At 41.1% G+C, this 15,314-nt stretch overlaps 1 protein-coding gene across 1 annotated transcript in view; it reads right to left on the minus strand.

Moving 5' to 3' along the window:
• Positions 1-10,310, minus strand: part of LOC149315806 (deoxynucleoside triphosphate triphosphohydrolase SAMHD1-like) — a 40,136-nt gene extending 29,826 nt beyond the window's left edge. Inside the window, exons 1-2 of the mRNA XM_089514130.1 lie at positions 10,038-10,310; positions 885-951 (exon numbers count right to left, since the gene is read on the minus strand). Of these exons, the coding sequence (XP_089370256.1) occupies positions 885-951; positions 10,038-10,272 (302 nt within the window). The 5' untranslated portion in view covers positions 10,273-10,310. The remainder of the gene's footprint in view (positions 1-884; positions 952-10,037) is intronic.
• Between the last annotated feature and the right edge of the window lie 5,004 nt (positions 10,311-15,314).

A 15,314-nucleotide genomic window follows, 5' to 3' on the forward strand; every position in this document is an offset into this window, starting at 1 on the left:
AGCAACCCAGAAAACTCCTCCCAGTTTGAGGTGCACAATACTACAATTATTTCAGATGAACACTCAAAAGATCTTTTTTGATCTCACTTTTCTGTGAGCACATATGTTTTACTTTCTACTGCATATTACATACCTTCTATTGTGAAACACTGCAAAGAAAACAAAACAGCATCTGAGCACATGGTTAATTTTTGTAGTACAATATATGAAATTAAAGTCCTTTTTTAATTTTGTGACTCAGCAATTGTCTGACAAGATGTCAGAAGTAAAGTAGGTCTTAGCTTTTAATACCAACAATAACACCTTAACATTAAGGTGCGGTACACACGGCACTAAAGTGTCATGCTCGCGCCATGCTAGGGTTACAGGACCGCGCAGCAACTGCACAGTCCCTAACCCTAGCATGTATGGATGGGATGCATAGTGTCCGCACGCCGTGCTGCGCAAATTACATCCCGAGTGCGCCATTGGCGCACTCAGGCATAACTGGTGTGGTGGAAAAAGAACCTGCTTTTTGCAGGTTCTTTTTCCTCCGGCGCAAAGCCACATGGTTTGGTGGCTGCGGCTTCACTCCGGAGGAAACTAGACCTCTGGCAGGCTGCCCTTTTTGGACGGTCTGTCCCGCCCCTTTGTATCATGTAACAAATGCTGTGCTGTTCCTGCTGCCAAGAATAACAGAAAATTTATCAATTTTTAAATATATCCTTTCTTCCTACAACGTGCAGGTTATGCATACATTCAGCTAAACTTAGCACTGATAGATCAGTATCAGGGTCATTCTTCAGCAGCATACAGATCAGAATAGGTGCTAACTGCAGAAAATATTTATTTATGAACTACAACACAAGTTGTTATAACTGCTTAAGTTAAACAGTTCCACTTACTGAATTCCTATTTTTTCAAGACGAGATTCTGTGAGGTAGGGCAAACATGAACCAGTGATACTATTTTCTAAGGATAAAAGAAAACAATTGTTAGTTTCCTACATGTTTATATTTCTAAAATTTTTGGTATTTCAAGATTATTTGGGTAGATTTCACACTAAAAAAAGGATAAGCAAAATAATATCTTATTCTGAAATCCCTAATATATGAAATTACAGAAAGGTTGTGCAGCCTTTGTTTGACTCTAATTCCTAGCCAGTGGCAAGGAATAACGGGGAATGTTATTATTATAATGGGGAACTGTGATGAGTCACAATTACCTTGTTGTTGCTGTTGTTGTGTGCTTTGAAGTCATTTCTGGCTTATGGCAACCATAAGGCAAACCTATCATAGTGTTTTCTTGACAAGATTTGTTTGGGGGTTTTTTTGGCGGGGGGGCGTGTTGCTTTTGTCTTCCTCACAGTCTCACCCTGTGTGACTTGCCCAACGTCACTCAGTGTGCATCTACACTGTAAAAATATTGTAGTTTGGCACAACTTTAACTGCCATGTCTCCAGCCTACAGAATCTTGGGATTTGTAGTTTTGAGAGGCATCTGCACACTTTGGCAGAAAAACTAAAGACCTTGTAAAACTACAAATCAAAAGATTCCACAGGATAGAGTTACAGCACATCTACAGTGGTGTCAAACTACGTAGTTCTACACTGTAAATACATCCCCAGTGGGTTTCAGTGGCTGAGCAGAGATTTGAACCTTGGTCTCCAGAGTCATAGTTTAACATTCAAACAATTACATCACACTGGCTCTCAAACATTATTTGTTGTTGTATGCCTTAGAGTCATTTCCAACTTACAGCAACCCTGAAGCAAACCTATATTTTCTTGGCATGATTTATCAGAGGGCGGTTGCCTTTGCCTTCCTCTGAGACTGAGAGTGTGTGATTTACCACATTAGCTCTCCACAGTTGCCTTATTCCTGTTATATTCTGGTTTCACTCTCGCATTCATACAGAAATTTCACCTGCAACCGAAATCAAAATGTGAACAAAAACTGTATTTATAGAAAATGGTTTCTATTCTAAAATGTAAGCTATTCCTCCTTGGAACACAGGCAACCTGCATCGAACACTATAATACAGGCTGGGTATCCCTTATTCAAAATTCTTGTGACCAGAAGTGCTTGGATTTTGGAATACCTGCATTTACACACACACACACACACAGAGAGAGAGAGAAAGAGAAAGAGAAAGAGAGAGAGAGAGATCTTGGAGATAGGACCCAAGTCTAAACACATACACCTTATACACATAGTCTGAAGGTAAATTTATACAATATTTTAAAGAATTTTGTGCATGAAACAAAGTCTGTATGTATGAAACCAACCATTTCAAGCAAAGGCATTATTATTTCAGCCACCACTAAAAGTTTTGGGTTTTGGAGTATTTCAGAATTCCGGAAATGGGAGCTCAGCCTGTACTTTATTTTTAGTATTATAAAGCTGGCCCTACTAAACAGGGTGAGGAAGCCTTCTCAGAAACTGGCACTGCCGTGAAGCACAACCTCTCTTGCTCCCAGCAAGAGACCCAAATCTATTATGTTAAACAGCAGACCCCCTGGCAAAGGAAGAGACAGATCCCTGGCAAAGGAGGGCATCATTAGAACAATGCATTATAGACAGATGGCCAAGGAGACTGAGCTACAAGAGTGCTTGTAGGTCAAATTGCCCTCCTCTCTTTCTACTTCCCTCCATCTTTCCCAGCATTACTGTCTTTTCCAATGAGTCCTTCCTTCTCATGATGTGTCCAAAGTACGACAGCCTCAGTTTGGTCATTTTGGCTTCCAGGGAGGTTTCAGACTTGATCTGCTCTAGGACACATTTGTTTGTCATTTGGCTGTCCATGGGATCCTCAGCACTCTTCACCAGCACCACATCGCAAATGAATTCATTTTCTTCCTATCTTCTTTCTTAACTGTCCAGCTCTCACATCCATACATGGTAATAGGAAATGCGATGGCTTGTATGATTCTAACTTTTGTGCTCAGTTGTATGTCTTCACATTTTAGAATATTTTCTAGTTCTCTCACAGCTGCTCTCCCCATTCTTAGCCTTGTTATGTGATATCTTGGCTGCAGTCCCCCTCTGATCAATATTTGATCCCATGTATGAAAATTCTTTTACTATTTCCATTTCTTCATTGTCTAGGTTGAACCTGTGAAGGTCCTCGGTGATCATTATTTTTGTTTTCTTTATGTTCAACATTACGCCTTCCTTTGCACTTTCTTCTTTGATCTTCCTTAGCAGGTGTTCCAGGTCTTTGAGGTTTTCTGCTAGTAATATGGTGTCATCGGCTCAGATTGTTGATATTCCTTCCTTCTTCTTCTGTGTCCAGGCCTGCTTTTCTTATTATAGGTTCTGCATAAAAGTTGAACAGATAGGGTGAAAGCATGCAGCCTTGTCTGAAGCCTTTGCCAACTGGGAACCATTTTGTTTCTCCATGTTCTGTTCTGAAAGTAGCCTCTTGTCCTGAGTACAGATTCCTCATCAGGCCTATCAGATATGTTGGCACTCCCATGTCTTTAAAAGCGTTCCATAGCCTTTCATGTTCTATGCAGTCAAAGGCTTTGCTATAGTTTATAAAGCACATACTGATCTTCTTTTAGAATTCCGTGTGCTCCATTAGCCATCGTATTAAAATCCAACTAAACTGCAGAGATTTTCCAAATCAGAATATTAAGATTGTAAATACTGCTGATAGAGGCTTTTATCTTACTAAACTTAACCAACTTTCTGCCGATCAAAATGGAAAGGAAATACTGAAAAATAAGAGAGCTGTCCTTGCATACACAGACAATTCCCACACTGCACAAAAGCATACTCAGTTCGGAAAGAATGCATTTTTACACCCAAAGCAATGCAATGATGACTCTTCACAATACTCAGAGCCGCTCTCGAGATACAATTCCCATAACAGTAAGAAAGTAAACTAAAAATGGGGTGTTTTTTTTAGATTTAGGAAAGAAAAGTTGCTATACAACAGATATTTAATGACGACTAAATAACAGTAAGATAATGACGGAAAGAGAAAATATATGGTTAAATGTAGTATATGGTTAAGTGGCAGTTAGAGAAAAGAGGAAAGTCTTTTTAAATGGGGATAAGGAGTAGGAGAAGCAGTATATGTTATTAGGGTGTGTGTAGCATATATCGAGTTATTTTGCTTTGTTGCTGTTTTTGTTTTGCTTTGGTGCTCATTTTAAGTTTATGTCTCTGTTAAGGTCTATATATGTATGTTTTTTTTACTCTGAAAATTATTAATAAATATTATTTTTAACAAAAGAATACTTAGAGCAGCTAAGCCATGCATTATTGAGCAGTATCAGTAGAGGGAAAAAGTAAAGCAAATAGAGGAGGAATGGAAGATAAGGAACCAGACTGCTTAAGCCTCTTCTAGCAGATAAGAATAAGTATCCTGTCAGGGGAAAAATAAGTGATAATGTGAAATTCCTCCCTCTGCACTATATTGGGATATTTCAAGAGGAAATTCCAGGGGGAGGGAGGCATCCTTTCTCCATATTCTTTATCCCCATGTCCTGAACAATCCCTGAACAGTACTACAAGGTTCCCACTCCAAATACCTGAAATCCATATAGGATCACTCCTGCTCACAAAATGAGCCAACCCCCACCTCAATTGAATATTAGACCTGAGCAATAATTCAAGAAATCTTGCATGACAGTTCATTGCTTCATGGTTTTGAATTGGTTCTGATAAGATGTATTACTACTTAGATTCTTATTTTTTCTTTGGCATTTGGATTCTTTCTAACAGAACAGCAGATTTATGCAACACAAGGCAGAGAACTGGCCTTTGAACTGATAACCCTGCTGAGCATGTCAGCAGCACCAAGCAAATAGAACAATAATGGTATTTTCTACTCCCTGGACTTCATTCCCAGTTTATTTCTCTGTATTGCACACGTCTACATTCTTGACACAAATCTCAAAACTATATTCTTGACCCAAGTCTCAAAACAAAGAGCACGTATATGTTACAAGTTATTTCCAACTGACAACATTGGCAAGCTCTTCTATAGTTTTCTCTCCTGGAAACCTATTTTCTCAGTTATCATTTCTAAATCAAGATTGCCATTAATTAACTAATTGACAAGAATGATCTCACAATAAGTTATCTATATCTAATGCCTCAAATAACACCTGTGATCTTTCATCAATGGGATTATTCGAGAGAAAAGTGGCTAACAAGTACTATACCTGAATGGCAAGTTTCAGCTAAACTCAGTAATTAATGAAAAATGAAATAAATCATCAGTTTTTTAAAATGGCAAAACCAAACCGAACTTTGCTTTTTGGATTTTTTAGAAAATATTTTCAAGCTATGGATATAGAGGGCCACCTGTATGCTACCAAGGAACATGGAATTTTTACATTTTATATAAAGCACATCATTGTACAGAATAGGACTTGAGCATCCACAGATTTTGGTACCCAGGGGGGTCCTGGAACCAATCCCCAGTGGATATCAAGGGCCCATTGTATATCAATGTTTTTTCAAACAGATTTAGTAAATAATGTGTGAAGGAAGCAATGATAGCAGGGGAAGAAAGCAACCTGAGTAACAGCCATCACTTTTAATGTAGAGTGGATTAATGAATACTGTTATTTTAGACAAAATACTGTGCATATTTTCACAGCACTACACAATGAATTTACTTATTGAAGTGATTAAAAAAGACTAAATCTTTTTAAATTTCTTAATCTAGCAAAAAATACTCTGCATATGTACCTCATATTAAATGTTTATAATGCACCACCTTCCTTCTGCATGAACATAAATGAGACTGCACTGTTTGAATCTTCTGCTGTAATAAATGTGTCCCAGAATTAATTAATTAATTAATTTGCATCTATATCCCACAATGCAAGGTGACTAGTGGAATGAAAAAGAATATTTAGCAAGATGAAACTGGGGTGGTGATGGTGAAGTGCTACTCTAAAGCAATTAAAGAGTCCACTGGCACCTTTAATAAATCTTCACTGCCTTCTTCATCTGGTAAAGATGGTAAATAAAGATCATAGAGGGGAAACATGGTGATTACTGTATATACTCATGTATAAGTCTAGAAATTTAGATCAAAAAAATTGACCCAAAAAACCTGAGTCAACTTATCCGTGGGTCAATGTAAGTACTGTATTTTAATGCATATAATATATATATGGTGAAAGGCAAGAGTTTAATCTGCCCTGGAAGCACTGACCCTCTTCTACTCTCTCAGCCATCGAGCCTTTAGTATGTGCACAAATAGATATGTCTGCTGGAATTTCATAAGTTCTTTGGCACTGTTTTCCTTTACATCCTTCGCTGCATGTGCTTACGTTTTACCCTCAACTTATCCACGGGTCATATCAAAATCCACTGTTTTGGCCCCAAAACCTGCCCTCAACTTACACAGTTGTCCCTCCATATTTGCTAGGGTTAGGGGAACAAGACCCCCGTGAATATGGAAAACCGCAAATAACAAAAACACTGTTTTTACCTGAGAGGACACCTCTCTAGGAATCTCTAGGTCCTCCAGTGCAACCCTGTGGTCAATGTCCAACATACAATGACCATAGAATGGCACTGGAGTAGCTACAAATGGTCTTTCAGTGCAACGTTTAGTTAAAGTTGACCACAGAGTTGCACTGGAGGACCTAGACAGTCCTAGAGAGAACATATTAATGAAATCCGTGAATAATCAAATCCGCAAATATGGATGTATATGAGGTCAACTTATAGTCTCATAGACTCATAGAATTGTAGTTGGAAGAGACCGCAAGGGCCATCCAGTCCAACCCCCTGCCATGCAGGAAATCCAAATCAAAGCATCCCTGACAGATGGCCATCCAGCCTATGTTTAAAGACCTCCAAGGAGGGAGATTCCACCACTCCAAAGGAGTTTGTTCCACTGTCGAACAGCCCTTACTGTCAGGAATCTCTTTTCCTGTAGCTTGCATCCATTGCGCTGGGTCCTAGTCTCTCGAGCAGCAGAAAACAAGCTTGCTCTCTCCTCAACATGACATCCTTTCAAATATTTAAACAGGGCTATCATATCACCTCTTAACCTTCTCTTCTCCAGGCTAAACAACACCAGCTCCCTAAGTTGTTCCTCATAGGGCATGGTTTCTAGATCCTTCACCATTTTAGTCGCCCTCCTTTGGACATGCTCCAATTTCTCAATGTCCTTTCTGAATTGTGGCGCCCAGAACTGGACACAATATTCCAGGTGGGGCCTGACCAAAGCAGAAGAGAGTGGCACTATTACTTCCCTTGATCTAGACACTATACTTCTATTGATGCAGCCTAAAATACCATTGGCCTTTTTAGCTGCCGCATCGCACTGTTGACTCATATTCAACTTATGGTCTATTTGGACTCCTAGATCCCTTTCACACGTAGTTTCATTCAGCCAGGTGTCCCCCATCCCTATATCTGTGCATTTCATTTTTCCGCCCTAAGTGCAGTACCTTACATTTCTCCATGTTGAAGTTCATTTTGTTAGCTTTGGCCCAGTTTTCTAGTCTGTTCAGGTCATTTTGAATCTTGATCCTGTCCTCTGGGGTATTAGCTGCTCCCCCTAATTTGGTGTCATCTGCAAATTTGATAAGTATGCTCCCAATTTTGTCCAAGTCATTGATAAAGATGTTGACTAGCACTGGGCCCAGGGCAGACCCCTGTGGGACCCACTGGTCACTTCTCTCCAGGCTGAAAAGGAGCCATTGTTGAGCACCTTTAGTCAAGTATATACAGTATGTTAAGAGTCACAGGCCAAAATTCTGTCTGAGATGTCAGATGGCTCTAACAACATCACCATTTTTTTCCCTTCTGTATGATTTTTAACATCTTTGCCTAAAGACAAAGTCAGTGAAGCTTCCAAAGCTTGCATAATGTATTTCATGCTTTGTAGTCGGCCCAATGCAAATATCACTGTTTGTGGTTTTGGATTTTATTATATTTTGCTACACGGCCAGCATAGCTACCCCTGAATGTATATTTATCCTGGATTTCAAGATACCAAATTTAACCACAACAGTGATACCTAATCAAAAGGGAACCAAAGGACTGGGATTAACTCCAACAAAGGTAAAATTCTTTCACTGCACTACAAATTGAGACTTACATTTGCATAGAATATTGCCTGTGCCGGAAGCTACAGTTCCCACCATAAGGAAGTGATGCTCCAGGGAGGTGATAACTTTGGCTGGCTTATGGTGGAAAGGATTGAGACACTGTAATTCTGGCAGGAAATGAAGGTTTAAGCTTGTCTGGCATGGTGAAGCATGTTAGATTTGCTTGTCATAGCTTTGCTTGCTCACCATGTATTAAAGGACCCAAACAGACAGGCCAAAATAAGGCTGCTTCGGGTCACTTTGGAGATATGCTGTTTGAATGATGCATGCGTCCTAAAAGGCTGGAAGCCGCACCAAAGCCACACTGCAGTCCTAAGGACTGGAGCATAGCTTTGGCTGCAGCTTCTGGACTCTTAAGATGTGTGTGTCATTTAAATGGCATACTTCCAAAGTGACCTGAAGCAGCTTTATTTTGGCCTGTCTGTTCAGGCCTGTAGAGTGATGCTGCTAAATGATGGGACATGTAGTAATGTGTTAATTGCTAAGACTGTTATCCACTTTTTTGTGTGGTTAAAGAGCAGGTGCTAAGGGCATTGAAGCTGTGCCTGGAGACTCAAGGGGTGTATCTACACTGTAGAAACAATGCAATTTGACACCATTTTTGCAGTTTGACACCGCATGGGCAAAGGCGCCAGCCTGCAGATAGCCCTCCCTACCATCTGAACTAAGACCAGGAACAGACAATGCAGGCTTATGACTAACATCTTCAATTTCTTTTTCCTGTTTGCCTGATGAAGAAATCAGTGTGACTTCAGGGCTGCAACTGCCTCTATCTTCGCCAGATCAGAGCTGCGGCAAGTGCAGACTGTGCCCCTAATCTGGCCTTTCCAGGGCACAAAAAGGAGGCACAAAAAGGGGCTCCTTTTTGCTTCCTTGAAAGGGTGCCATAGCCACCAGCACCACAGCTTTAACAGCGCTCCTTTGGCTCCACATCATGTGGACACAGAACGAGAGGATGAAAATTCAAATTACAAGTCCTTTGTGTGTGCAAATGAAGTTGCAGGTCCAATTTTGTGGAATTCATACACCAACCACAACGGATTGAACAAAGACAACAGTTTACTTACTCGCTACACACACTTCAACCCTATCTGGCCTCACTATCCTCTTGGGGGTGCCCTACATCCATCTATTCTCCTCACCGCAGGCTAGTCCCTTGGCAAAACTGGATCTGCCACTCCATCTCCATTTTCCTAGGTCTTTGTGCACTAAGGGCCATCCATCAATGAAACTGGACCTGAGACTTCATTTCCATACACAAAAGGATTTGTGATTTGTCCTGCCCTCCTCACACACCAATGGCATAGGGATGCCTGGCCCTGGCTTCCGCTCCCCCAAATGCATCCGAGGAAACAGACGCAAGTCTAGGAAAGCTCATGCTGCCAATTTCTTTCTTTCCGTGAGTCTCAAAGGTACTCTGCTTAAGGGTCTTGTTTTCATATGTTTTATTTATATATATATATATATATATATATGCTATTTTCTCCCGTCTTTCTTCCAAGTTAGGACCCAAGGCGGCTGTATGTATACGTGTGTGTGTACATACACACACACACGTTGTGAGCCGCCTTAGGTCCCAAAGTGGAAGAAAGGCGGATAAAAATAGCATACACACATATATATACAGTATATATAAACGCAAGGAGGCTCACAACATACATATATATATATATGTATACGTGTGCGCGCGCGCGCGCGTTGTGAGCCGCCTTGAGTCCCAACTTGGGAGAAAGGTGGGAGAAAAATAGCATATGTGTGTGTTTGTGTGTGTGTGTATATATATATATATATATATATATAAACAAGGCGGTTCACAACATACAAGTGTGTGTGTGTGTATGTTGTGAGCCGCCTTGGGTCCCAACTTGGGAAAAAGGCGGGAGAATAATTAACTAATTAATTAATTAATTATAGGTTAAGGCGGGGAAAGTGGCTCGGCGTCGTTCTCTCTCTCCGCCTCGCTCACCTCGGAAGCCCCTCAGCAGCGCCGCGTCCCCGAAGCCCCTTCCGCGGAGGAACTCGCACAGGCGCTCCGTGTCCCACTCTCGCGGGTGGAGCAGCCCGCCGCTGGGGCCCGGCGCCGCCCGAGCCTCCGCGAAGGCGGTGCTGCTGCGCTTCTCCGGCGTGTGCAGCCCATGGTCGTCGGCTGGGCTGGCGGGGCACGCCCGCTTGGGGGCGGCTTCCCGGCTGCGGCTCGACATCGGCTAAAAGGCACAGAAGAGAGGAGCCCCCGGGCACGACCTCCTCCTCCGGCTGCTCAGGCCACTCTGGCGCTGGCGCCTCCAGCGAGAGCGCCCCCCGGAGGGGACGCGGGTCACGTGACCCCGCCTCGTCCACTCAGAGGCGCCGCGGGTGGGCGGCCAGCCTATCAGGATCGCCCTGCTCTGAGGGGACCCGGTGCCTCTCCGGAGGGAAGGGCTGCCCTTCTTCTTTTTTCGCCTCAGCCTGAGGTAAAAAAAGGCGTGGAGGGTAAAGGACCCAAACACACTGCAGAAATAATCCAGTATGAGAACGCTTTAACTGCCCTGGCTCAGTGCTAGCTAGGGAATCCTGGGGGTTGTAGTTTTATTGTGGCACCAGAGCTCTCCCTGACAGAGAAGACAAATAAATGTCTCTCACAACTACAGTTCCCAGAATTCCCTAGCATTTGAGCCAGGGCAGTTAAAAGCGATCTCAAAGTGGATTATCTCTGCAGTGTGGTTTTGGGACTGAGTTCCTCCTTTTCTCCCCGTCTCTTAGAATTCATTTCCTTCAAGGAAACGGACACACGTTTAATTAAAAAAAAAAAGATCCCTTTGACAGTTTGACTGCATCTGCACCACAGACATAATCCGGTTTGACACCGCTTTAACTGCCAGGGCTCCATTATACGATGAAATTGTGGGAATGGTTGCAGCAGCTATAGGACACCAGCACTAATCTCTCATGCAAGCAATTGATGCTGAAAATTCTGCAGTATATAATAATAATAATAATAATAATAATAATAATAATAGCTCCAACTAAACATGGAGAGAGACATCCCAGAGGTTCAAGCAAGATTCAGAAAAGGAAGGGGCACTAGGGACCACATTGCAAAGATGCCATGGCTAATGGAGTGTACACCAAGGAATTCCAAAAGAAAGTCAGCATGTGCTTTATAGACTGTATCAGTGGTTCTCAACCTGTGGGTCACAACCCTTTTGGGGTCAAACAACCCTTTCACAGGGGTCGCCTAAGGCTATCAGAAAACACATATTTCCAATGGTCTCGGGAACCAAGACACTGCAGTTTTATGGTTGGGAGTCTGAGTCACCACAACATGAGGAACTGTATTAAAGGGTCGCAGCTTTAGGAAAGTTGGGAACCACTGGACTATAGCAAGGCCTTTGACTGCATAGATCACGAAAGACTAGGGAATGCCCTTAAAGACATAGGAGTGCCAACACATCCGATAGTCCTACTGAGGAATCTTCACTCAGGACAGGAGGCCCCTGTCAGGACAGAACACAGAGAAACAAAATGGTTCCCAATTGGCAAAGGGGTCAGACAAGGCTGCATTCTCTCACCCTATCGGTTCAACTTGTATGCAGGACATATTATATGGAAAGCAGGAATGGACAAAGAAGAAGGAAGAGTGAAAATCGGAAGAAGGCATGTCAACAATCTAAAAATGCAGATGACACCATACTACTAGCTGAAAACATCACACACTTGGCATAACTACTAAGGAAGATCAAGGAGGAAAGTGCAAAGGCAGGCTTATTGTTCAACATAAAGAAAACAAAAATAATGACCATAGAAAATTTACACAGATTCAACCTAGACAATGAGGAAATAGAAACAGTAAAAGAAAGTTCATACCTGGGATCAAATATTCTGCCGTCAAGATGTCATAAGAAGACTAAGAATGGGGAGAGCAGCTATGAGAGAACTAGAAAATATCCTAAAATGTAAAGATATACAACTGAGCACGAAAGTTAGAATCATACAGGCCATTACATTCCTTATCATATATGGATGTGAGAGCTGGACAGTTAAAAAAGAGCATAGGAAGAGAACTAATGCTGGAAAAGAGTGCTGAGGTTACCATGGACAGCCAAGAGGTCAATCCAATGGGTCCTAGGGCAGATCAAACCAGAAATCTCTCTGGAAGCCTAGATGATTAGACTGAGGCTGTTATACTTTGGCCATTTCATGAGGAGGCATGACTCACTGGAAAAAACAATAGTGCTAGGAAAGGTAGAGGGATGCAGAAAGAGAGGAGGGCCACATGCTAGATGGATGGACTCTATTCAGGAGGTCACAGGTATGAATTTGCAGGACCTAAGCAGAGAAGTGGAGCATAGGGAGTCTTGGAGATGTCTCATCTATAGAATTACCATGGGTTGATAACAACAACAACAATGTGTTTTATAAACTACAGCAAAGCATTTGATTGTATAGATCATGAAAAGCTATGGAACACACTCAAAGACATGGAGGTGCCATTACATCTAATAGTCCTAATGAAGAATCTGTACCAAGGACAAGAGGCCACCGTCAGAACAGAATTCGGGGAAACAGAGTGGTTCCCTTCCCAATAGGCAAAGTGGGCAGGCAAGGCTTCATCCTCTCACCTTCCTTGTTTAATTTATATGCTGAAAACATGAGAAGAAAAGCAGAATTAGAATCAGAAAAAGGAGGAGTTAAGAAAGGAGGAAGCAACATTAACAACCTAAGATTTGCAGATGACACCATATTATTAGCAGAAGACAATCAGGAATTGGAATAGTTAATAAGGAAGGTCAAAGATGAAAGTGCAAAGGTAGGCCTAATGATGAACACAAAGAAAACAAAAATAAAGACTGCAGAAGAAATACACAAATTCAATCTAGACAATGAGGAAATTGAAATAGTTAAAGAATTCTCATATCTAGGATCAAACATTTACCAGAATGGAGACTGCAATCAAGAAATAATAAGAAGACTAGGAATGGGAAGGGCAGCTATGAAAGAACTGGAAAAGATACTGAAGAGCAAAGACATACTAGCACTAAACCCAGAATCATCCAAGCCATTGTATTCCCAATTACCATGTACGGATGTAAGAGCTGGACAGTGGAGGAAGCAGACAGAAAGAAAATCAGTTCATTTGAAATGTGGTTCTGGAGAAGAGTCCTTAGGATACCATGGACAGCCAAGAAAACAAACTAATGGGTTCTTGAACAGATCAAACCAGGGCTTTCCTTGGAAGCAAAGATGATCAAGTTGAGACTATCGTATTTTGGCCACATAATGAGAAGGCATGGATCACTAGAAAAAACAATAATGCTAGGAAAGGTGGAAGGTGGAAGAAAACTCAACTTGGGTCCAAAACACACTGCAGAAATTAGTACTATATAATGAAGTGAATCATCATCCAAAATAGCTTATTGTTCAACATAAAGAAAACAAAAACTAAAATTATGCCCTAATAAAATTTTATTTATATTTAAATTTTCAAAGAATTTCAAGGAAGCATACACATGTTTAAAAAAATATAATATGCATTGGCAGGATGATGGGAGGAATTTGAAAGGACCAAAAACATTGCAGAAATAATCCAGTTTGAGGCTGCTATAACTGCCCTCGCTCAATGCTAGGGAATCCTGGGAACTGTAGGTTTGTGAGACATTGAACTTTCTATGTCAGAGCGCTCTGGTGCCTCCAGTTCCCAGGATTCCTTAGCACTGAGTCAGGGCAGTTAAAGCAGTCTCAAACTGGATTATTTCTGCAGTGTGTTTTGGATCATAGTCTCAAAGGTACTACAAGATCCCATTGCATAATTAGTTTATATAGTTTTCCGTTCTACCAAACTTCCCTCTCCCCTCTCTCCTCAGATACTTGGTACTGTCCTCCAATTTTCAAACATTGAGAGAAGGAGCAGAGAAAGGTGAAGGGAATAGCCACAGATCAAAGATGAGCCACAGGCCTCTTTTTTCCATATATCTTTTGTTTTATGTGCCTTATCTTTCTTTCCAGATGGCCCATTTCCTCTGGTTGAAGGAAAGTAGGAGCAGAGAAACTTATCTACTATGAAGAGATAAGCAGAGATAAAACAAGAATGGATGAAGAAAAGGAAAACAGTAGCTCTCCCTTTCCTTCAACTTCTTAGGTTGTGTTTATTGCTTTGCATTTCTCTTCAATCTCACTGTTTACAATTTACACAACCTAATACAATGCCTGCCAATTTAGTATAATGTTAATTAGTATAATGTTAATAATTACTATAATTAAGTGAACACTCATCCAAAGTAGCTTATGCCCTAATAAAATTTAATTTATGTTTAATTTTTTAAAGAATTTCAAAGAAGTATACACATTTTTTTAAAAATATAATACGCATTGGCAGGATGATGGAAGGACCCTGAAAGATTATCAAAGGTCCAAAACACACGACATAAATAATCCACATTGAGACCGCTTTAACTGTCTTGGCTTAATGATAGGGAATTCTGGGAACTGTAGTTTTGGGAGACATTTCTTAGCCTTCTCTGTAAGAGAGAGCTCTGGTGCCACAATAAACTACATTTCCCCAGAATCCCTAGCACTGAGCTAGGGCAGTTAAAGCAGTCTCAAACTGGATTATTTCTGCAGTGTTTTGGACCTAAGTCAGTTCCACAATTCTGTAGAGGTTTGAGCAATGAACTACGACTCTGGAGAGCAGGGTTCGACTCTTGGTCATCCATAAAACCCACTGGGTGACCTTGGGCAAGTCACACTCTCTCAGCTTCAGGGGAAGGCAATGGCAAATCTCCTCTGAACAAACTTTGTCAAGAAAACCTCACAATAGCTTTGCCTTAGATTCACCATAAGTCAGAAATGACTTGAATGTAAACAGTGAAGACACATTAAGAAGAAGAAGAAGAAGAAGAAGAAGAAGAAGAAGAAGAAGAAGAAGAAGAAGATGATAATACATTTAAAAATTACAATCAGAACAATAAAAGTTATTCAGGCAGCAAGTGAACTATCAGATCCTTCTGTATTGTGAAACACAGGAGGACTATGTGCAATAAAGTATGTTTTATTTAACCATTTTAAAATTTTGTTAAGAGTATACTCAACCATTTTATATTCAATATTAACTTACATGATAATGCTTCTCTCATAAACCTCTATAAATCTAGGAATGCCTGATTTGCCTGTGACAACTGCTAATATATATTTGATGGGAAACCCATGCACTGAACCTTGAACTCATGGCCTAGTAATCTTATGGGTTAAGGGTCTGCAGGTGGTAGTC

This window comes from Sceloporus occidentalis, unplaced genomic scaffold, assembly GCF_023333645.1.
Source record: "Sceloporus occidentalis isolate IW3139 unplaced genomic scaffold, rSceOcc1.0.p SCAF_3, whole genome shotgun sequence".
In the NCBI taxonomy this organism is placed as follows: Eukaryota; Metazoa; Chordata; class Lepidosauria; order Squamata; family Phrynosomatidae; genus Sceloporus; species Sceloporus occidentalis.